Here is a 20,942-nt window from a genome sequence, read left to right as displayed (position 1 = left end):
GGCGTACCGGTCGTATCGCGACCGCGACCGGGAAGGGTCGCTCTACCCGATGGCGGACGACGCCGACGCGCGACGACGCGGCGACGTCGTCGCGTCGAGCGCGTACAGCTACGGGCTCTCGGATCCGCGTCGCGTGCCCGCGGAGCGCGCGTCGTCGCTGACGTACGGAGGCGCTCGCGAGCGCTCGTCGCCGACGTCCAACTCCGCGTACGGCTCGGGGACGCGCACGGCGGAGGCGGTCGTCACGCGCGCGCCGAATTACTCCCGAGGTGCGTCGTCTCGCGTCCTGGACGCGAGACGTCCGCGCGGCGACGACGCCGGGCGTCGCGCGTCCGCTCGGCTCCCTCGCGAGCGAATTCAGTTCGTTCGTCGCGTCGCCCACCCCGCGCCCTGATCCGTCCGCCTCGTCTCGCCTCGTCTCCGCGCGCGGTCGTCGTCCTCGTCCGCGGCTCACGCGCGCTCTTCCTTCCCGCCTTCTCCTCCCTTCGCTCCCTCCCAGACCGCGACGCGAGCGACGCCGCGACTCGCGCGCGGTACGGCGATCGACTCGCGGGGTACCGACCGAGGTCGTACGAGCGCGGCGCGGGCGTCGTGGGGACGGCGTCGCGGCGCGAGCGCGCGAGCGCGTCGGCGTACGCGTCGCGCGAGCGCGGCGCGTTGGACGCGTTGGGGGGCGCGATTCGAAACGCGCGCGTCGACGGCGACGGCGACGGCGACGGCGACGGCGACGGCGACGGCGACGGCGACGGCGCCGAGGAAGACGGAGCGTACGTCGTCGTCGGCGGGGACGTGCGACTGTCGTCGTCGTCGACGTCTTCGTCGTCGTACCGGAGAGATGGCAGCGCCTACGGCGCCGCGAGCAGGGGGACGTCGTCCGCGGCGACGTCGGGCGGGGCGACGCTCACGTTTCGCGAGCGGTACGAAGCCTTGAAAGCCGAGCGCTTGGAACGCGAGGCGAGAGGACGCGCGGCGGTCGTCGCGCGGCCGCCGATATTCGACGACGACGACGACGACGACGACGATGGCGATACGGATAGAAGTAATGGAAGTAGTAACAGCCGGCGATCGGACAATAGTAACGGCCGGAGATCGGACGTTGCCGAGGAGGAAGAGCGGTTCAACGCCGCGGCGCGCGGCGTCGGGCTCACCGCCGCGGAACGCCGAGCGTTGTACCGCCACGCTCCCTCGACCGCGGACGACGTCGCGACGACGACGCTCGCGATGAGCAAGATGTCCACGAAGAGCGCGCCCGCGGCGTCGGCGTCGGCGACGATCGAAGACGCGACGCGCGTCGTGATGTATAACACCCCGAGGGGGCTGCGGGGGTTGCAAAACTTGGGGAACACGTGCTTCCTGAACTCGTGCGTGCAGTGCCTCGCGCACGCGCCGCCGTTTTCGGATTACTTTCTGTCCGAGCCCGCGTACCCGCGGCGAAGGAAGAAGACGATCCTCGCGCCCGCGATGGAGGCGGTCGTGAAGGCGATACACGACGCGAACCCGAGCGTCGCGAGCGCGCGTAGAGTCGCCGCGCACAACCCGAGGGGTTTACTGCGCGCGATGGACGACGTCCCGCCGTTGGATCTGTTCACGGACCGCGACCAACACGACTCGCAGGAGTTTCTTCGCATGCTCCTCGAAAACTTAAACGACGAGCTCAACGTCGTGGAGAAGCCCCCGCCGTACCGGGAAGAGAAGGACGACTTCACGGAGCCGGAGAACGTCAAGGCGGATCGTCTCTGGGCGCAATACGTCGCGCGGTGCGACTCTGTGATGACGCGAACGTTCGCCGGGCAGCTGCGCTCGTCCGTGGAGTGCCACAAGTGCGGGACGTGCAGCACGTCCTACGACCCGTTCTGGGACTTGTCCCTGCCGCTGCGCGCGAGCAAGAAGGGAAGCGTCGGCGGCGGCGGCGGCGGGTGCGGGAGCGGGAGGAGCACGCCGGACGGCGGCGGCGAGCTCGAACGCAAGAGCGGATCGCGGTTCTCGCGGTTCATCGGGAGCTCGTCGAGCGCGGGGCCGATCGGCGTGATCGACTGCTTGCGCGCGTTCACCGAGGACGAGACCCTGGAAGGGTCGGACACGCGGACGTGTCCGAAGTGTAAGGTGAAAGGGAGCGCGACGAAACGTCTGCGAGTGAAGCGTTGGCCCAGGGTGCTCGTCATACACCTGAAGCGGTTCACGTGGGGGAAGAGCGGGCGGCCGGGGAAAAAAATGGACGCCGCCGTGGACGTGCCGTACGACCTCTCCCTCGGCGATTTCCTCGCGGACGACGCGTTAGAGGGCGGTCGCGGACTTCACCCGCCGAAGTATAAACTGTTCGCGGTGACGAACCACATGGGATCGCTGGGCGGCGGGCACTACACCGCGTCGTGCGAAGTCGGCGGAGGGAAGTGGTTCACGTTTAACGACGAGAATTGCTCGGGCGAGGACGGGCCGCCGCGGGTGTCTAAGCACGCGTACGTGCTCTTCTACGCGCTTCAGTGATCGCGTCGTTCGTTTGATCGTGATGGTTGTAATAATACACGTGCTACGCGTGCGCGCTAATGCTATCGTATGCTTCTTTACGCCTGGCTGTCGCTTTCGTCGGTCGCGGCGGCGTCAGTCGCGACCCCTTTCGGTTTCTTTTTATTCTTCTTCCCCTTCTTCGGCTTCGAAGAGAACCCGCCGGTCAAACTCGCGAACTTCGTCGTCGTCGCGTTCGGCGCGTTCAAGTACATCTGCATGAGCTTATCCGCGGTCTCGGAGTCTTTCGCGACGACGCCCAAGCCGCGCTTCTCCCCGCCCCACTTCGCTTTCACCGCGAGGTCGCGTAAAATTTCCGTCTCCGAATTCCGCGCGGCGATGATCTCCTCGATGAGAGACCCGCTGCTGATCGCGTACGCGCCGTTCCCTCGGACCACGGTGCTCAGCGCGACGTCGCTCGTCGCGACGTACACGAGCCGTTTCGCCTTCGCCGCCGCGAACGTCGACCCCGGGGTGTTCTCGTCGCCGTCGTCCGCGGACCCCGCCGCGTCGCTCTCGTCCATCGAACTCAGCGCGACGCGTCCCGACGACGTCCGCCGCGCCTCGTTCAGAACCTTCTCCACGCTGGACCGCCCGCTCAGCTCCTCGATGGACGCGCGCTCGATCCACGAGTCCGCGTCGTTGCTCACGGAGTAGACCTCCCAGACGCCGCTCTTCGTCTTCGTCGCCGCGTCCGTCGCGCCGTCGCGGCGGTCCGCGTCGAAGACGACGACGACTCTGTAGCCCTTGTGCGCGGCGAGGTTTTCCAGCTCCTCGACGAGCTCGCGTCGCGCGCGCTCCAAGTCTCCCTCGAGGAACAGCTTCTTCAGCGGCAGCCCTCTCTCCTCGCCCTCGTCGCAGCCGCAGACGTTGTACCCGTCCACGAGGAGCACGGGCGGGGCGCCGCGCGCGCCGAGCGGGTGCGACTTGAGACTCGCGAGATGCCGCGCTTCCGCTTGCTTCGCCGCTCGTCTCCGCGCGAGCTCCTCTTGGTACGCCTCGTCCTTCGTCTTGCGAAAGCCCGTGCGCTCCACGGTCGCGGGCTTCGCCGCGGAGCCGCCCTTCGGGGAGGAGGTCGTCTTCGCGGCGCCGCCGCCCCCGGTGAGCGTCCGGTACCGCTCCACGAGTTTGATCTGCGTGTTGACGCTCATGTTGCCCAGCTTGCCCGTGATGCGCCGCGGGGTGTCCGCCGCGCGCGCGCGCGCGGGCGCGGCGTCGCCTCCGCCGCCGCCGCCGCCGCCGCCGCCGCCGCCGCCGCCCTTGCCGCGACCGCCGCTCTTCGAGCTGCGCCCGGCTTTCGCCATGCATCGGATCGAGGGCGCGACGCGCTCGCGATGACGTGTGCGCGCGCGGTCGCGCGGTCGCGAGGACGCGAGGACGCGAAGACGCGCGGCGAACGAGGACGACGCCGCGCCGACGCGGCTCGTCGACGCGAGCTCGGGCGTCGCGAGCGACGCCATGTCGCACCCGCGGCGGGCGGTACGCGCACTGACGACGACGACGCGGACGACGACGACGTCGTGTCGACACGGTCCGGATAATAAAATTTAGAATCAGATTTTTACTCGTGTCGGATTCGGAACCAACAACTCACCCGTCCTCCGCCGCTCGCTACCTATCGTCCGTCCCCACCGCCTTCCTTCGAGTCCAGTTTCTCCTCGCGCCACAGCCTGAGGTATTCGCACATCTCCTTGTTCACCGTCTCGCAGTACACGTCCATTCCGAGGTGGTTCGCGTGGTTCGCGCTGACGAGGGCGGTTCCGTACAAAATATGGTCATCGGTCAGTTGAAAGGGGACGCGATCAAATGTTGAACCCGAGGGGCTGGGTGGGCGTGGGTGAAGAACGCACCTGAACGGGTTTTCGCACTCGTGCGCCGCGCCCTCGACGCCGAGCAACGCGAACGACACGCACGCCACCGCGGGGACGGTGCCCCATCCCCAATCCCGCACGAAAACGAACGGCAGCGACAGCAGGTATCCCATCAAGAACGTCCGCAGGTGCGTGACGTACACGATCGGCAGCCGCGTCGCGCGGATGCGTTCCTGCGCGCCGCAGTGCCCGACGAGCGCGTCGATCCTCGACGTCATCCGCGCGTTGAGCGCCGCCGCGAGCGACCAGTGCATCCTCGCCCTCTCCCATCGCACGCGATCACGCCATTCCTCGCTCGGACGCGGCGCGTTCGGGTCCGGCTCTCTCGTCATCCGCGTCACCGCTTCGCGCATCCGCGACGCGCAGTACAGCGGCGCGTGCGTCGCGCGCGTTCGCATCGCGTCGAGCTCGCCGTCGTCGACGACGCCCGCCAACGACGCGGGATCGATCCTCGTCTCTCGTCGCAGGTGACACTTCGTCGCCACCGCGAACGCGACGAACCATCGCGCGAGATCATCGACGTGCGCCGGGTACACGTCGCGGACGGAGGCGATGGCGTCGTCGGCGAGGAGGCGTCCGCCGAGGACGATCGCGCCCCACGCGGTGCGACAGTCCCACCATCGCACCGCCGCGCGGTTGACGCGAAAGACGAGGAGGAACGCGAGGAGGGAGAATATGAGCGCGTACCCGCGCTCGAACGCGGTGAGGTCCCAGTCCAGGGCGTCGACGTTCCGCGCGAGCGCGCACCAGACGATCGTGACGCCGTTCACGAGCGCCCACGGCCATCGGAAGTTGTTGACCGCGCGCGCTCTGAGGCCGACGGCGAACGTGGTGTCCGTCCAGGAAGAATAGTCGTACGCGCGGTGATGCCCGACCTCGTTCGCGCGCGCGAAGTGCGCGTCGCGGCGGCGCGTCGCGTCCGGGTCGAGCATCGTGTCCCACAGGCGGCCCGCGCGCGTCGTCGACGGCGCTCGATTCGATCTCGGGCGCGACAGCTCCGCCGACGACGCGTCCTCGCGCGTCGCGCTCCCGTCGGGGGCGTACGACGTCGCGCGCGGCGAGGATTCGCGGCGCGCGTCGACGTCGTCGCCCCGCACGTCGAGGACGACGCCCGTCGTCGTCGCGCGCGACATCGCCGCGTCCGCGTCCGCGTCGCGCGTTCTGGGAGCGCGTCGGGCGAAAACACGTGCCGATACCATTCGCACTCACGTGCACTCGGGTACAGGTAAAACAAAAACACGATCAACCTTTCTCGAAAACACCCCGCCCTTCGAAGGGTCGGCGCTGGGCACACCCGTCCGCGCGCGCCGCAGCCGACGCGAGAAGATGGGATACTACGATCCCGAGGAGGCCCCGGTCGCGGGGATGCCGAGCGGCAGGAACAAGGTCGATCGCCGCCAGCTGCCGCCGCAGCAGCACGAGTTCAACCAGCGGATGATGCGGGCGACCGGGGAGGAATCGCCCAAACCTTTTCACTTCGAGCACCCGAAGGACGTGTCTAAAATATGCGTCGAACGCGACGTGTTCGGGCGCCCGGTGCTGTCGCCGAAGATCAAGCTCAGCTTTAACGGCGAGGACGGGGACACGACGCCGGTGAAGAGCCCGGCGGTGAAGAACGCGGAGCTCAGGGAGGTGCGCGGCGAGCTCGACTACAGGTCGAGATTCTGGTGATGGGTGGGATCGTTGTTGGCGCCTGGCGGGAAAACGGTGGTCCGACAGGATGGAGCGACCGTCAGGATCAAGCGCTTTCGATCGGGGCGTGCGCGGCGCGCTGAACCCGGCGAAATTTCGGTTGAAACTGGAAAAATTCAAAGGTCTGACGACTTTTTCTCTTTCACGGGGTGTGTTACGGCACGTGTTTTATTCTTATTTCTGCAGCAATAAATGGAAGGGACTTCCACCCGACGCGCGCGCCGCCGCTCTCATCACTTCTGGACGTACTTCAACCCCCCGCGCTTCGCCGCGTCCCTCCTCCGTCGTTCGTCCTCCCTCCCCTCCTCCACGATCGCGTCCCGCCGCTTCGCGTCGCATCGAATCAACACGAGCGGCGTCTGCTGGTCGTCGTTCCCCGCCGGGTTCCCCATCAACGCGACGTCGAGAATCGCCGCGTCCACGCCGGCGCTCTTACCCAACGTCACGAAGCTCCCCTTGATCTTCGTGAGGTCGTTCACGTCCACGATCGCGCACGGAAGCCCACACCGCGTCTCCACCGCGTCGACGCACCGTTGAACGTTCACGGGACCCAGCGTGACGCACTGGTCGTACGGCGGCATCGTGCCGCTGACGTCGTCGACGAGCTTCGCCTGCGCGCCGGCGAGACGGTAAAACACCCCGCGGACGCGAAAGACGCGCGCGACGACCGCGACGACCGCGGCGAGCGCGACGCGCAGCGCGCCGGACACGTCCACGAGGCACTGCATCCCGCACGCGGTCGCGACGGACGCGAAACGGTTGAAGAGGACGCACGCGGCGCGCGCGACGACGCCGGGGACGATCGAGTTCGGGTGACGGAACCGGCCTTGCATCACCGCGAGGGGGGTCTCGCCGAGGGCGACGACGTCGCCGGCGCGCGCGTGCTTCGAGACGTACTTCTTGATCACGCTCACCGGGTCGTCGAGGTGGCACAGCAAGTGCGTCGGGACGCACAGGACGCTGAGGCCGGGCTTTATCGTCCGCCACCGCAGGTCGCCGCCGCGGTCGCGCGTCTCGCGTTTGGTCCCCGCGAGAAGTGGCGCTCTGTTCGCGTCCGGGAACGACAGCGGCAGGACGACCTGCTGCTCGTGCGTCGTCCGCCCGTGGCGCCCGTACGCGACGTACGACACGCGCAGCCACGCGGCGTCGAGCAGCGCGAGCGGGTCTGGCGTCGATTTCGATTTCGAATTCGATCTCGACCTCGATCGAATCACGACGCGAACCTCCATCGACGTCGAGCCGTCCAGCGGGACCGGGTACGCGGGCCAGTGCCCGTCCGGCCGCGCCGCGGGCTCGTTCCCCGGGTGTCTCGGCGCGCACGTCACCTCCGTCTCGAAATCTCGCACGTCCGCGCGCTTGGACAGGAGCGTCACTCGCGGGGACACCTCCGGGACGAAGACGTCGTGCCTCCCGCGCGTGGTGTTGTGGAACGCCATCGCGCCGGTCAGCGTCGCGGACGCGCCGTCCGCGGACGCGACCGCGGACCAGGACCCGCGCGTGAGCATCAGCCCGTCGCACGGGTTCTTCTTCGGGTAGAACTCGAGCAGCCGAGGGAGCTCTTGCGTCGTCCAGAGGTTATCCTCGCCCGCGTACGTCTCGCAGTCGAACCGATCGCGCGCGGTGGACGACGGCGCGGCGACGAGGAGACCTCTTCCTCTCGATCGTTCGTCGTCGGATCGCGCCCACCGCGCGCGGGCCACGCGCGACGCCGCGAACGACGCGCGCGCGACCGACGGCGCGCGCGCGGGTTCGATCGCGCGCGCGCTCGCTCGCCATCGGGGAGGGACGCGCGTCGCCGCGAGCGTCGGGGCGGCCATGACGCGCGGTTCGAACTGCGATCTCTCGTCCGCTTCCAGCTGTCATATGTCATCGACGAAGCGCCTGAGTTAACATCACTTCGCGAGGCCCGAGGGGGGGTGGGCACGGCGCCATGGTCGGCTCGAACCTCGCGCCGTTCCTCGCCGGGGTCTTCGTGACGACGCTACTGTTCACGCACGACGCCGTGGGAGGGAACGAGCTCCTCGTCGCGCGAGGGCTGCTCGCGCGCGCGGGATGGAGTTGGAGCCGCGGCGGCGGCGACGCAGATCCGTTGATGACGAGGCGCGGCGACGCGCGCGACGGCGGAGGGCCGGACCCAGCGCGCGCCGGGGAGCTCCCGCGCGCCGGAGACGTCTCCGCGCGCGCGCCGCCGACGTCGCCGCCGACGGCCTCGTCTCTCGGCGTCGGCGTCGGCGGTGGCGGCGACGACGACGACGACGACGCGTCGTCGGACGCGACGACGACGCTGCGGGGCTTCTACGACGACGTCGACGACGGCGCGCGCGACGGCCGCTTCGCGCGCCCGCGCGCGCGGTTCGCGGACGACATCACCTCCAGAGAGGCGTTCACCGCGGCGCTCGCGTCGCAGCGCCTCGCGCTCGCGCTTTTCGCCCGAGCGCTCCGGCCGACGACGGACTTCGTGCGCTTCTACTTCACCGCCGGCGTCGCCGAGCTCGTCGCGTTCGCGTGGCGACAGACGCGCGCGACCGACCCGAAAGTCCTCGCGCGCGTCCTCGTCGCCGCGCTGACGCTCGCGTTCGCGCGCACGTGCGCGCTGCGCTTTCGGCGGCATCTGCGACGCGCGAAATACCTCGCGCGAGGCAGGGCGCGCGTCGGACGCGCGCGGCGACGCGTCTCGGACGCGTGCGCGAAAATCGTCTCTCCGTTTGTCGCCGCGCGCCGCCGCGCGTCGCGGTTCGCGCGCGGCGTGACGCGTCGCTACGCGCTGACGATGCGATGGATCGCCGCGAAGAGCCGCGTCGCGGCGATGCTCGCGCCGCATCTCGTGCTCGCGTCCGTTGGCGGCGCGATCGTCGCGACGCTCCCGGACGAGGTTCGAGCGGCGGTTCGGAAGCGCGAGGTGGTGGCGTCCGTCGCGTTGCTCGTCCCGACGTACCTCACGACGAAAGCGCTGGAGCGGTGCCGGAACGCGCGGGTGGAGGACCCCCCGGAGAATCTGAATCTGAAGCCGCCGACGTCGCCGCCGACGTCGACGTCCGGGGGCAGCGGCGGCGGCGGCGTCTCGGCGGGCAAAGAGAAGGACGCGCCGGATCGGTCCGCGGCTGAAGACGCGATGGTCGCCGCGGAGGCTTGGCTTCGGTACTGGGCGTCCGCGGCGCCGCTCATGCTGTTCGTGGACCTCCCTCTCGTCGCGACCGGACTGCACGTGTTCTTTCCGTGGTGGCCCGAGTGCACGCTGTTGTGGACCGCGTGGCTGACGTTTCCGATGACGTCCGGGGCGAAGTCGTTGACGACGTTCGCGGCGCCGCATTTCTTCACGCTGATGCACGGCGAGCGCGCGGGTCGCCGCCGCGTCGCCGCCGCGTCCTTTTCCTCGGGGGAGAGCGGCGACAAAGAGAAGGACAAGGACGCGAACGCGAACGCGAACGCGAGCTCGACGACGACGGCGTCGATGGGTTTGTCGCGGTGGATCGCCGCGCCCGCCGCGCGCGCGCGACGACTCCTCGACTCTGGCGCGCACCGTTCCCTGAAGAGCTTCGCGTGGGGTTTACGCATGTGCGGATTTAGGTGCGTTCTATACAAAAGTTTTTCACCCATCCTTCGGTTTCAACATTTGATCGCGTCCCCTTTCAACTGACCGGAGAACTGTTTTTGTATGGAATGGCCCTTAGGCGCGCGGGCGCGGCGTTGACGCGCGCGGTGGACAACACGACGTTACCCATGGTCGGATGCTTTCTCTTCTTCTTCACGCCATCGTTCCTCACGTCCTACGGCGTCGCCGTCGCCGCGTTAGTCCTCCCGACCGCGTCCGCGTTGGACGCGCTCGAGAGAGTCGACGCGCGCGGCCGCCTCCGCGCGCCTCGCGAGCGCGCGCGACGCGTGTGCGCGCAGCTCAGGTACTGGCTCTCGTACAGCATGATATGGAGCCTCGCGCGCGAGTTGAGCCGCGGCGCGCTGTCGTGGTTCCCGTTCTGGCGGCACCTGGAGCTCGCCGCGGTGTTCTGGCTCGTCGTGTTCGGCGGCGCGGACGACGTCGCCGCGCGCGTCGTCGCCGTCAAGGAGGGCATCGCGTCGGAGCACCGCGAAGCCGCGGAACAGGCGAGGGCGCGGTTTGCCGCCGCGGAGGAGAGGCGGAGAGGGAGCTCGGAGAGGTTGGGGTTGAGCGGGGCGGGGTCGGCGGCGGCGGCGGCGGGCGGGGGCGCGGGGTCCTTATCGTCCTCGCGCGGGGGGAGCGGGACCGGGAGCCCGGGCGGCGGCGGCGGCGGCGGGTCGCGCGCGAGCTCGGGAGCGTCCACGCCGACGGGATCCGTCTCGTCGAGGGGCGCGCGGGACGGCGGGCGCGGGGACGACGAGGGCGCGGGCGCAGAGGGGGACGCGGACGCGAAGCCCGGGGTGTTTTTGACCGAGGAGAGCGTGCGGAAGCGCGTCGCCGTGGCGCCGCCGGCGACGGGCGAGCGGCGTGAATAATAACGCGGCTGTTGAAACTCATCAATCGGATAGACCAATCGCTCGACGGCCTCGCGCGCACGCCGCACACCTCGCGGCGCGGGGCGCGCGCGAGAACGAGAATGGAGACCCTCGCGCGCGCGGCGACGTTCGCGCGCGGCGTCCCGGCGGCGCGGACGCCGGCGTCGAGTCGCGCGCGCCGCGCGCCGGTCCCGGCGCGACGCGCGCGCGCGACGCGCCGTCGCGGAGCGTCCGCGACGGCGGTCGCGCTCGACGACGACGCCGTCGCGTCGCCGCCGCCGCCGCCGTCGTCGTCGTCCGCGCCGACCGCGCTCGACGCGAAAGCCCTCGGCATCGAGCGCGGGCAGACGCTCCCGCCCGTCCCTCCCGAGCGCGTGCACTGGGTCTGCGACGTCGCCGGCGTCGAGGCGATGCGCGCGGCGGTGCTCTCGGACGAACGGAATCCGACGACGGCGGAGGGGCACCCGCCCGTCGTCGGCCTCGACGGCGAGTGGAAGCCCGGCTCGAGGACGCCGGTGTCCATCTTACAAGTCGCGACGCGCGCGGACGCGTTCGTCGTCGACCTGTTCGCGACCGCGCCCCCGGACGCGCCCGCGAGCGACGCCCTCGACGCGTTCCTCGCGGACCTCCTCGGCTCCGAGAGAATCTACAAGCTCGGGTTCTCGTTCGGGTACGACCTCTCGCGCATGCGCGCGTCGTACCCGCACCTCCGAAGCCTGCGCGTGGGCGCGGGGCATCCCCAACCGCGAGCGATGATCGACGTGAAGCAGGTGGCGAACGTCGCGAGCGCGAACCGGATGAACACGCGCGTCGGCCTCGCGACGCTGACGAAATTCACGCTCGGCGCGACGCTGTCGAAAGCGGAGCAGTGCTCGGACTGGTCCAGGCGGCCTCTGACGGCCGCGCAGCTGTCGTACGCCGCCGCGGACGCGTTCTACCTCTGCGTCATCTTCGACAAGTGCGTGTTCAAGTCGAACGGGAAGGTCTTGACGCGGCTCGAGGAGATCGTCCTCCTCGGGGACCCGCGAGAGAAAGGGAAACATCTCCCGCGGAAGGCGAAAAAGGCGTTCAAGAAGCAAGCCGAGCTCGCGCGGCGGCTGCAGCAACAGGTCGAGCGCGCGGGTGGCAAGGTCCTGGGGCACGCGCAGCGCGAGGCGGACGCGAGAGACGTGATCGTCGACGTCCCGGCGACGCTGTCCTCCGTCGGAAAAACCGTCGACGGCGGCAGACGCGGCGCCGCGCGTTTGCTCGGCGGCGGCAAAGACGTCCGCGCGAGCAAAGGCGCCGCGCGCGGCGCCGCCGTCGAGCGATGGGCGAACGCCGCGGTTCTGTACCTCAGCGTGGGCGACCCGAAGAAAGGCACCGCGGGCGGGAAGGGAGGGGCGTTTTGGGAAGAGGACGGCGACGTGTTGTTGAAGCCGTCGGACGCGTGCTTCGCCGGCGCCGCGGAGGCGGACGTCCGCGTCTTCTCCGCCGCGTCGAGCGATCGAATCGGATCCGTCGCGGAGGTCGCCGCGCCGCCGCCGGAGGAGGAGGACGTCGGCGCGTGCCCGCTGCCGGAGGAGGAGGAGGAGGGGGAGGGGGAGGGGGGCGACGGCGGCTGCGGCGGCGAGGCCGAGGCCGAGGCCGAGGCCGAGGCCGAGGCCTCCGGGGACGGGAAGAGACCCGCCGACGCGGCGCTGCTGTTCATGCGTCGGCCGCCCGGGCCGTTCGCGTATTGCGGGCGTCTCGAAGCCGTGGAAGGGAGTGGAAACGGTGACGAAATCGGCGGCGGCGTCGGGACGCTGCGCGTCGTGGACGGCGGCGCGCTGAGGAGCAGCCCGCTGTTTCATCAGCTCATCGGGTGCAGGCTCCTTCCTCGCGCGCCGGAGTGAGCGCCGCGCGTACGATTAGGGCTATTATTTCGTGTTGACTCGCGTCGCGTCGTGTTGTTTTGAATCCTGAGATTGTATTATCATCACCGTTGGTTTCCAACACCTCGCGCGCTAGGAAACCCCCCACGCCACATCACCCTCTTCTTCGCCAACCGCTCAGACGGCGCGTTCCTTGTACACGCGCGCCGGGGCGAGGAAAAGAGATTCCGCCGGGCGCCCCTCCATCGGCCCGTGGTTCTCCCAGAGCTTCGCGTTCACGCCGTCGGGAAGAATGCGGCCCTCCTTCTTCCACGCCACGTAGTCCTCGCGCTTGAACTTCGTGAAGCCCCACTGGCGGGAGACGACGATCTTCTGTCGTCCGGGAAACTTAAACTTGGCGCGGCGGAACCCTTCCACAGCCTTGTTCGCGTGGACGTCCTTCGTGCGAATGGAAAGCATGATCTGGCCGATCGCGATGCGCGCGGCGGTGCCCTGCACCTTGCCGAACGCGCCGCGCATGCCCGTCTGCAGGCGATCCGCCCCGGCGCACGAGAGCATCTTGTTGATGCGAAGGCAGTGGAACGGGTGCATGCGCACGCGGAGGTGGAACGCATCCTTGCCCGCGTTTTTAACCATGTACTTGTTCGCGGCGATGCGGCCCGCCTCCATCGCCTCGGAGGAGATCTGCTCCTTCTCGAAACTGCGGGTCAGAGGTGGAGCGTGGGAGGAAGGGGGAGGGGGGAGGGTCAGCGACCGTTCGTTCGTTGGACCGATGACTGACGACTGACGCGACGCGCAGACGCCCGCCAGCTGTGTCATCCATCGTCGTCGTTTTTTCGTTTTTCTCCGCGCGGCGCGCGTCGGAGGACGACGGCCAGAGCTCGACGCGACGCGATGTCGACGGCGTGCGCGCGTAGAATGGCTCGGATCGCCGCGTCCGACGCGCCGCCGAGCGACTCGGATCGCGTCGTCGCCCGTGCGTCGCGCGAGATCGGGTCGCGCGGGCGCGCAAACCCTGTTTTTTCTCGCGCGCGCGCGATAAGAAACCCTAAAAGATGAGGACGCGACGGACGCGACGGGGACGGCTCGCGGCGGCCTCACGCGACGCGCGAATCGCCCCCTGGAAGCGCGGACGCGCGACCAACACCTCAACGACGCTCGCGAGCGCGTTCGATGAACTAAACACGGCGGTGGAACGCGCACCTGACGAGGTGCACGCAGGTCGGGAACGCGTCGACCGGGTACTTCTTCATGCCCGCATCGTAGATGCGAATCTTCGGGTCGGGGACACCGCGGCAGTACCGAGACTTCGGGTACGGCTTGTTCTTGATAACGCGGTAGCACTTGGCCGGACGACGCGCCATTGCGACGGACTGCTACGAAGTCGCGTGCGCGTTGCGAAGAGGGAGACCGCGATGCGATGAGCGCGGTTTTGGACGAAAAAACAGGAACGTCTGCTATCTGCTGACTTGCCGACCGTTCTCTAGGGCTACGAGTATGAACTCCACCTTTCGAGAACAACTTTCAAAGGAAGCATCGAAAGCAAATTGAAAGCAAATTGAAACCTTTATGCGACTCATGCGGGTTCAGTGTCGCAGTCCTCGTCCCCTCTCATCGATCAGCATACCGCAGGGCGCCGCCTCGAGCGCGAGCAGACCGCGCGAAATGAACTGGCTCTTCAGCTCCGCGCGATGCGCGGACGCGACGCCGACGGGGACGCCGCCCCCCGCGGCGCCGCCGTTCACCCCCCCCGGCGCCGCCGTCTCCGGCCTCCCCGCGGACGCCGCGCCCGCCAAGAAGAAAACGAACTTCATGGAGCTTCCGACGCCGGTGAAGTACGAGGAGCTCCAGAGGGAGATCATGAGTGCGTTCGCGTTCGATTTCCCCCCTCGTCCTCTCCGCCCGCGCGGCGTTCCATCGCCGGGCGCGAAGCCTCGTCGCGCGCCGTCGCGTCTTCTCGCGTCTCCTCGCGACGAGGCGTCGCGCGCGACCCGTCCAAAGACGACGAAATGACCTAACGCGACGACGATCCGTCCGATCGATCGATCGATCGAATCTCGCGCTACTGACGCGCTCCGTCCCTCCCCTCCTCCGCGCGCGCGCAGTGTCGCTCAAGGCGGATCACTTCGAAGGCGGCCGGTTCGACTTCAACAAGCAGCTGAACCAGAAGTTCTTCCTGTCGCACAGCGTCTTCATGGGCTCGATCGAGGTCCCCGCGCAAGGGAACCAGATCATCAAGATCCCGAACGCGACGTACGAGTTCGGCGCGAACGTCGTCGATCAAAAGTACATGCTCGTGGGACGCGCGCTCACCGACGGACGGCTGAGCGGACGCTTAAAGTACGACTTCAACGACGCGATCAGCGCGAAGATCCAGACATCGAAGGAGCCCGGGTTCTCGCAGGTGATGATGGACCTCGACTACAAAGGGCTCGACTGCCAGGCGCAGCTCAAGCTCGGCAACGGGCAGTTTTACGGCGTCAACTACCTGCAGTCGGTGAGCGACGCGCTCGCGCTCGGCGGCGAGGGGTTCTACCTCGGCGGGCAGCGGAAGTCCGGCGTCGGGTTCGCGGCGAGGTACAACGACGATAAGACGGTCGCGACCGGCCAGGTCGCGACGACCGGGTTGGTGTCGCTCACGTACACGACCAAGGTGAGCGAGAAGGCGATGTTGGCGTCGGATTTCATGTGGAACTGGAACGCGCGTCAGGCGCAGGCGTCGGTGGGGTACGATTACATCTTGCGACAGAGCCGTCTGAGGGGGAGGATCGACAACACCGGGGTCGTCTCCGCGTTTTTGGAGGAGCGCTTGAACGCGGGGTTCACGCTGACGTTTAGCGCGGAGATCGACCACGCGAACAAGAACCACAAGTTCGGGTTCGGGATGACCGTCGGGGAGTGATCGCTCTCGGGGGAGAGAGAAGAGAGAGAGAGAGAGAGAGAGAGAGGAGAAAGAGAGGACGCGCGAGGAGCGGGCGCGGTGAGCGACGCGCCCACGAGCCTAGGAGGGTCATTATTAGTGCAACGCGTACGTTTGACCGAACCGCGCGCCGCCGAGGCCACCCGACCCGTGGTTCGCTCGACCTCTTCGCTAAAAGTCTCGATCGACCGCCATCGCTCGTGCGAAAAACGCATCGCCACACCTTCGGCGCGCCGCGCGGTCGGATGTCGCGCCGGCGGTAGGTCGGACGCGCTCTCGTGAACGCGCGCGATATGGTGACGTGGAGCGATGCCCCGTCCGTGGAGGAGCGCATCTCCGCGAAGGCGCGCGCCCGCCCCCCCTCGACACATTCAACGCGCGGAACGCGCGTAAGTGACAACGACGCGACTCATCTCCCTCTCGCCCCTCCGCCCCTCCCCTCCCCTCCCCGCGCTCCCCCGCCGCAGATCGCGGACGTCGCGAGCGCGTCGTACATAGCTCCGCGGCGGCTCGCCCCCGCGCTGACCCGCGCGGCGAAGCACCCGCCCGCGTCGTTCGCGCGACGGCTCCTCCTCGGCGCGCGGTCGCGGAAGCCGCTCGACGTCCTCGCGCTGTGGTACGCCGCGCTCGCGCTCGTCGCGTGCGCGGCTCTGTTCACCGGGGGAGCGTTCCTGCCCTCGGGGCGCGGCGACGCGTCGTCGAACGCGCGACAGTCCGCGGAGCGCGGCGGGGACGCGGCCGCGGTCGGCGGCGCGGACGGCGCGCGCGCGTCCACGTCGATCGTTTCGCCGTCGCCGTCGCCGTCTGCGTCCCCGTCCCCGTCGCCGCCCGCAGTGCGCGCGCCGCGCGCGCGCGGCGGCGGCTTCTTCTCGCGGACGAAATCGAAATCGAAATCGAAATCGCGCGCGGCGGCTCGCGACGACGACGACGACGACGACGACGACGACGACGGCGCGGTGTATCGCTCCTGGGGCGAAGCCGCGCGGAGAGCGAAGCGCGGCGTCGGCGAAGTCGTCGACGACGCGCGCGACGAAGACGCGCCCGCGTCCTTCGCGCTGCTCGTGATCGCGTACGACCGCCCAAAGTACCTCGCGCGCGCGCTCGAGTCGCTCCGCGACGACGTCCTCCTCCTCGAGGACGTCGCCGTGTACGTGTCGCAGGACGGGTTCGACCGGAACGTCGCCGCGGTGGCGACGGACTTCGCGGCGGCGTTTCGTGCGCCGGCGACGCGCGGGTACGCGCACTGGCAGCGCGACCGGCACGCGCGCGACGCGAAACCCCAGCCCGCGCACGCGCACCTCGCGCAGCACTACAAGTGGGCGATCGACAGGGTGTTCGAGGAAGGGAGAGGGCACACGCACGTGATCGTCGTGGAGGACGACATGGTGTTCTCCGCGGACTTTGTGCATTTATTCACATCCGCCGCGGGGCTTCTCGCGGAGGACCCGACGTTGTGGTGCGTGTCGTCCTGGAACGACAACGGCGCGAGAGGGCACGGGGAGGACCCGCGCGCGCTGTTCCGGACGTCCTTCTTCCCCGGTCTCGGGTGGATGATGCGCCGGGAGTTATGGGAGGAGCTCTCCCCGAAGTGGCCGCGGCGGCACTGGGACCACTGGATGCGTCTGGACGCGACGCGAGCCAGCCGCGACTGCGTCGCGCCGGTGGTGAATCGAAACTTCAACATCGGCGAAGTCGGCGCGAACATGAAACGCGCCGAATACGCGAAATACATCGAGCGCATGTCCTTCTACGCGGGGAAAGAGCTGGTAGACTTTGGGGACTTGGGATACCTGAAGCGCGAGAGGTACGCGAAATTCGCGCGCGCGGCGTTCGAAAGCGCGATCGAGTGGGATTGGAAACGCACGCGTCTGGACGCGTTCGCGGCGTCGCACGACCGCGCGGGCACGGCGGCGCGGCCCATACTCGCGGTATATAAGGAAGAAGAGTACGAGCGCCTCGCGGAGGAGGTGGACGCTTGGCCGTTCCCGCGCGCGCACCACGAGCGCGCGGGGTTTCTCGACGTTAAAAACCTCTCCGTGATTCTCGCGGACGCGCGACACTGTCCGTACCTCCCGCTCTCCCTGCGCGTCTGGCCGAGCGATACGCTCACCCCGGTCGTCGCGATGCGAGCGCAGAGCTGCGACGTCGCGTGCCGCGCCGCCGGTAGGAAGTGTTCGGCGGATGATTTTCCGTACGTGAACACGTGCGAGGCGTTGGCGAAGCGTTTCGACTGCGAAAACGGGTGCTCGATGGAGCATGGCGAGGACGTCCCGAACTACGGGGTGGACGAGCGTTTGGAGACGTTTGGGCAGTGTTTAGTCACGGAGAAAGGGAGCACGTGCGCGGGCGCGCACGAAGGGACGCGGCGGTTGTGTCCGTGCGCGTGACGATACGTTTATTTCTAGCCACGAAAATTTGGCGCGAGCACTTCAAATTTTGGCGCCAACGGGTAAAAGTCTGACGTGACGTGGCGTCCGCGCGGCGACCGCGCGTCGCAGTCGCTCGCCGCGCGCTTCCACGACCTTCGTCGCGCGTTCCCGCGCGCGCGTATCCGATCCTCTCGACCGCTCGAACCTCCCGCCGCCGACCCCGCGCGCGCCGTCGACCGCGACCGCTCGCTCGTCGTTCGTCGGATAAATAAGCTCCCCATCTCTTTTCGCTGCCAACGAACGCATGGTTCTCTCGAACAGAGCCGCGGCGAAAGCGCAAGCGGAGTGGGTCTTAGTCGGCGGGAAGGAGTCAAAGAGCGTCGAGCGCGGGTGGATCATCGTCCCGGACAAGTCGAAGGACAGGAAGTCGGGGCCCATCGTCGAGGAGCCCGAGCGCGCGGATAAGGTGCTCGCGAGGTGCGTTGGTCCCCCCCCCCGCCAAATCTCGTCGCGCGCGTCGAACAACTCCGAAAACGAATAATCATCCCGACTGACGACGCGCCGTCCCCGTCCCGACGCGCGACGCGCAGCCACGGATACTGCAAGCGATCGGAAGCGAAGGCGTGGATCCGCCACGGCAGGGTCACGTTCGAGGGCGACGTCGTGAAAACGTGCGACGCGAAGGTCGTCGTCCGCTTGTACGACGGCGTGTGCGTCGACGGCAAGCCCGTGCCGTTGACGAAGAAGGAGTCGTCGGCGAAAGAGAACGACGAGAACGACGCGCCGTCTGCGGAGTGATGACGAGACGGACGCGCGGCGTCATCGCGCGCGGGCGAGCGCGCGTGCGATCTAGCTCTCTTTATAACCAAACCAAACCAAACCGACCAACCCTACGAACGAACCGCGACGCGTCCGCCGCCGCCGCCGCCGCCGCCGCCGCGTCACGGCGGCCCCGCCGCGGACGCGTCGCGCAGCGGCGGCGGCGGCGGCCCGCGCGCCTTGTGCATCTCCCTCTCCCAGTTCCTGTGCACCGCGCGCATCGTCCCCGTGAGCCCCGCGCTGGCGGCGACGCCGAACGCGCGGTTCACGTGCGTCAACGGGTCCCCGCTCGCGCCGACGGGCGTCGTCCCCGCGGCGACGGACGCGGCTTGCTTCGCCGCCGCCGCCGCGCGTTTAGCCGCCGCCGCCGCCGCGTTGGCGAGCGCGACCACCGCCGCGGACGGCCCGGCCGGCCGCGCGACCTGCGACCGCGCGGCAGCGGCCATGGACGCGATCGTCTGGCCCCCGCCGTCGTCGTCGTCGCTCTCGTCGTCGTCGATCCCCGCCATCGGGATCTGCTCGGGTCGCGTCGCGGGCTCCGGCGTCGGCGGTTTCGGCGGCGGCGGCGGCGGAATGATCTTCCGCATCGCCTCGGAAAGACGCGTCGCGACTCTCCTCGCGCGGCCTTTCATGCCGTCGCCCCACGCCTTCAGACCGTCCGCGTACGCGCTCGGCAGCATCAGGGCCTGGAAGTACATCGGCGTCGGGTGCACGAGCGTCTGCGGCGTCGGCGGCGGGTCCGCGGCTCCGAGGCTCGAGAGGCTCGGGATCGCGCTCGGCAGACTTCGCTCGGCGAACGTGTGCCGTTTGAACACGATCTGCTTCTTCTTCTTCCACCGGCTCCCGCCGTCGGCGCCCTCGCGGCCCATCATCCCCCCGCCGGCCTCGTCGTCGCCGTCGCCGTCGCCGTCGTCGTCGTCGTCGTCGTCGTCGTCGTCGTCGCCGGCGCCCGTGCCGGTCCCTCCCGCCGACGTCGTCCCCCCGCCTCTCGACGCCGACGGCGCGTCGCTCTCCGTCAGCGTCATCACGCTCCCTCCCGCGCCGCCCAGCGACGCCAGCGACGCCGTGTGCGCCATCCGCGCTCTCTTCTCCTTGGGCGTCAGCGCCGCGTTCCTCGCGGCGTTGATGATTTTCTTCGACTGTTCCGACGTCTTCGCCGCGAGAACGTGGAACACCGTCCCGGGGAGATTATACGCCATCGCGTTGGCGTAAATCTGCTCCACGTCCGTCACGAACAGATCCCACGCGGTGTACTTCCCGAGACGCACGTTCTCTTTCACGGTCCTGAAGTCCATGGGCGTCGGTATGAGCGCGAAGTACCCCGGCGCGATGGCCTCCGTGACGGGCTCCGCGAAGACGCCCTGCTTGTCCTTCGCCTGGAGCTTCTTCACGACGTCTAACATCGCGCCGCTCTTGGGGGCGGGCTCGTTGAACGCCGGAACGGCCGCGCTCGGCTGCTGCGACTGCTGCTGAGATTGCTGCGCGCTCGTGGACGGCTCCGCGTCGTCCCAGTCGTCCTCGTCGCGCCATCGTTTCTTCCCGGACGCGTCCCCTATCGGCGGCGGCGGCGGCGCGGCGGATCGATTCGCCTTCGCCGCGTCCGACGCGAGCGCGGCCGCGGCCGCGGCCGCCGCGGAGCCGCCGCTCAGCCCGCTCGCGCCGACGCCGGATCGCTTCACGATCTTGACTTTTAAACCCGCGCCCGCCGCCGCGCCCGCGACCGCCGCGTTCGCGACGACGGGCTTCTTCGTCTTCTTCTTGCCGACTTTCCCGTCCGCGACGGCGTGGATCTTTTCCTTCGTCGCCGCGTTCGCGGACCCGCCGCCGCCGCCGAGCGCTTTCGGGACGCCCTTCATGACGAGCGCTTTCGGGACGCCGCGGATCACGGGCGCGGGGGCGTCGGACGCGACCGCTTTCGCGGCCGCGGCGACCGCGCCCTTCGCCGCCTTCGCCTTGGCCTCCTTCTCGAGCGCGCTCCTCAGCTGCGCTTGCTCGCGCTCGAGCTTCGCCTTGAGCGCGGCGAGGTCGCCGCCGCCGCCGCCGCCGGAGGGGGGCGGTTTGTCGCCGTCGCCATCCGCGGGCGGCTTCTTCGGCCCGAGCTTGAACGTGAGCTTCAGCCCCCCCATGCCGGCGGGGCGCTGCGCGATCTGGCGAGGGCGACGGCGCGGCGAGGGTTTAATTTTCGTCGTCCGAAGCGAAGCGCGCGCGCGCGACGACCGCAAGCGCAACCGGATGCGGAGGGCGGCCGCGTCGAAACGACGAGGGGTGCCCTCTGTCCTCGCGCGCTACTACGCGGCCGCGCAGCGCGCGAGAGGGCGCCCGTCCGCGCGCGCGAGGACCTCGCTCGCGCGCGTCGGCGACGCGGACGCGGTCTCGCGGCTCGGCGGATCGTCGCGCGGCGCGAGCGACGCGCGAGTCCGCGGCCGATCCGCGCGACGACTCCTCGCGA

General features: G+C 69.1%; 12 protein-coding genes across 12 annotated transcripts; 7 read left to right on the top strand and 5 right to left on the bottom strand.

Moving 5' to 3' along the window:
- Positions 1–1,296: 1,296 nt before the first annotated feature.
- Positions 1,297–2,484, top strand: MICPUCDRAFT_12639 (uncharacterized protein; the record flags this gene model as incomplete). Its single annotated transcript, XM_003055391.1, has 2 exons — positions 1,297–1,916; positions 2,010–2,484. The coding sequence occupies 2 exons, from the start codon at positions 1,297–1,299 to the stop codon at positions 2,482–2,484; spliced, it is 1,095 nt and encodes a 364-aa protein (XP_003055437.1).
- A 15-nt stretch (positions 2,485–2,499) lies between these two features.
- MICPUCDRAFT_50058 (uncharacterized protein) lies at positions 2,500–3,962 on the bottom strand (the record flags this gene model as incomplete). Its single annotated transcript, XM_003054848.1, has 1 exon — positions 2,500–3,962. The coding sequence occupies one exon, from the start codon at positions 3,960–3,962 to the stop codon at positions 2,562–2,564; it is 1,401 nt and encodes a 466-aa protein (XP_003054894.1). The 3' UTR covers positions 2,500–2,561.
- Positions 3,963–4,117: 155 nt separating this feature from the next.
- Positions 4,118–5,506, bottom strand: MICPUCDRAFT_46181 (uncharacterized protein; the record flags this gene model as incomplete). The annotated part of the gene is made up of 2 exons (XM_003054847.1): positions 4,118–4,247; positions 4,353–5,506. 2 exons carry the CDS (start codon positions 5,504–5,506, stop codon positions 4,118–4,120), a joined length of 1,284 nt encoding a protein of 427 aa, XP_003054893.1.
- A 193-nt stretch (positions 5,507–5,699) lies between these two features.
- On the top strand, positions 5,700–6,044 carry MICPUCDRAFT_50056 (uncharacterized protein; the record flags this gene model as incomplete). Its single annotated transcript, XM_003055390.1, has 1 exon — positions 5,700–6,044. One exon carries the CDS (start codon positions 5,700–5,702, stop codon positions 6,042–6,044), a length of 345 nt encoding a protein of 114 aa, XP_003055436.1.
- Positions 6,045–6,298: 254 nt separating this feature from the next.
- Positions 6,299–7,882, bottom strand: MICPUCDRAFT_13387 (uncharacterized protein; the record flags this gene model as incomplete). Its single annotated transcript, XM_003054846.1, has 1 exon — positions 6,299–7,882. The coding sequence occupies one exon, from the start codon at positions 7,880–7,882 to the stop codon at positions 6,299–6,301; it is 1,584 nt and encodes a 527-aa protein (XP_003054892.1).
- A 113-nt stretch (positions 7,883–7,995) lies between these two features.
- MICPUCDRAFT_50054 (uncharacterized protein) lies at positions 7,996–10,532 on the top strand (the record flags this gene model as incomplete). Its single annotated transcript, XM_003055389.1, has 2 exons — positions 7,996–9,632; positions 9,737–10,532. 2 exons carry the CDS (start codon positions 7,996–7,998, stop codon positions 10,530–10,532), a joined length of 2,433 nt encoding a protein of 810 aa, XP_003055435.1.
- A 101-nt stretch (positions 10,533–10,633) lies between these two features.
- Positions 10,634–12,406, top strand: MICPUCDRAFT_50053 (uncharacterized protein; the record flags this gene model as incomplete). The annotated part of the gene is made up of 1 exon (XM_003055388.1): positions 10,634–12,406. The coding sequence occupies one exon, from the start codon at positions 10,634–10,636 to the stop codon at positions 12,404–12,406; it is 1,773 nt and encodes a 590-aa protein (XP_003055434.1).
- Positions 12,407–12,460: 54 nt separating this feature from the next.
- MICPUCDRAFT_24102 (uncharacterized protein) lies at positions 12,461–13,780 on the bottom strand. Its single transcript, XM_003054845.1, has 2 exons — positions 13,589–13,780; positions 12,461–13,085 (listed from the first exon to the last, which is right to left on the bottom strand). The coding sequence occupies exons 1-2, from the start codon at positions 13,747–13,749 to the stop codon at positions 12,563–12,565; spliced, it is 684 nt and encodes a 227-aa protein (XP_003054891.1). The 5' UTR covers positions 13,750–13,780; the 3' UTR covers positions 12,461–12,562.
- Positions 13,781–14,050: 270 nt separating this feature from the next.
- Positions 14,051–15,287, top strand: MICPUCDRAFT_30720 (mitochondrial protein translocase family; the record flags this gene model as incomplete). Its single annotated transcript, XM_003055387.1, has 2 exons — positions 14,051–14,249; positions 14,491–15,287. 2 exons carry the CDS (start codon positions 14,051–14,053, stop codon positions 15,285–15,287), a joined length of 996 nt encoding a protein of 331 aa, XP_003055433.1.
- A 1,304-nt stretch (positions 15,288–16,591) lies between these two features.
- On the top strand, positions 16,592–16,909 carry MICPUCDRAFT_12696 (glycosyltransferase family 13 protein; the record flags this gene model as incomplete). The annotated part of the gene is made up of 1 exon (XM_003055386.1): positions 16,592–16,909. A coding segment is annotated over one exon (318 nt), but the record flags the coding sequence as incomplete, so codon positions are not given.
- A 1,069-nt stretch (positions 16,910–17,978) lies between these two features.
- MICPUCDRAFT_50049 (uncharacterized protein) lies at positions 17,979–18,472 on the top strand (the record flags this gene model as incomplete). The annotated part of the gene is made up of 2 exons (XM_003055385.1): positions 17,979–18,151; positions 18,265–18,472. 2 exons carry the CDS (start codon positions 17,979–17,981, stop codon positions 18,470–18,472), a joined length of 381 nt encoding a protein of 126 aa, XP_003055431.1.
- Positions 18,473–18,518: 46 nt separating this feature from the next.
- Positions 18,519–20,619, bottom strand: MICPUCDRAFT_46179 (bromodomain-containing protein; the record flags this gene model as incomplete). Its single annotated transcript, XM_003054844.1, has 1 exon — positions 18,519–20,619. The coding sequence occupies one exon, from the start codon at positions 20,617–20,619 to the stop codon at positions 18,616–18,618; it is 2,004 nt and encodes a 667-aa protein (XP_003054890.1). The 3' UTR covers positions 18,519–18,615.
- Between the last annotated feature and the right edge of the window lie 323 nt (positions 20,620–20,942).

Source organism: Micromonas pusilla, assembly GCF_000151265.4.
Source record: "Micromonas pusilla CCMP1545 genomic scaffold MICPUCscaffold_1, whole genome shotgun sequence".
Classification (NCBI taxonomy): Eukaryota; Viridiplantae; Chlorophyta; class Mamiellophyceae; order Mamiellales; family Mamiellaceae; genus Micromonas; species Micromonas pusilla.
Note: the sequence above shows the minus strand (reverse complement) of the source record. Positions and strands in the feature narration are given on the sequence as shown.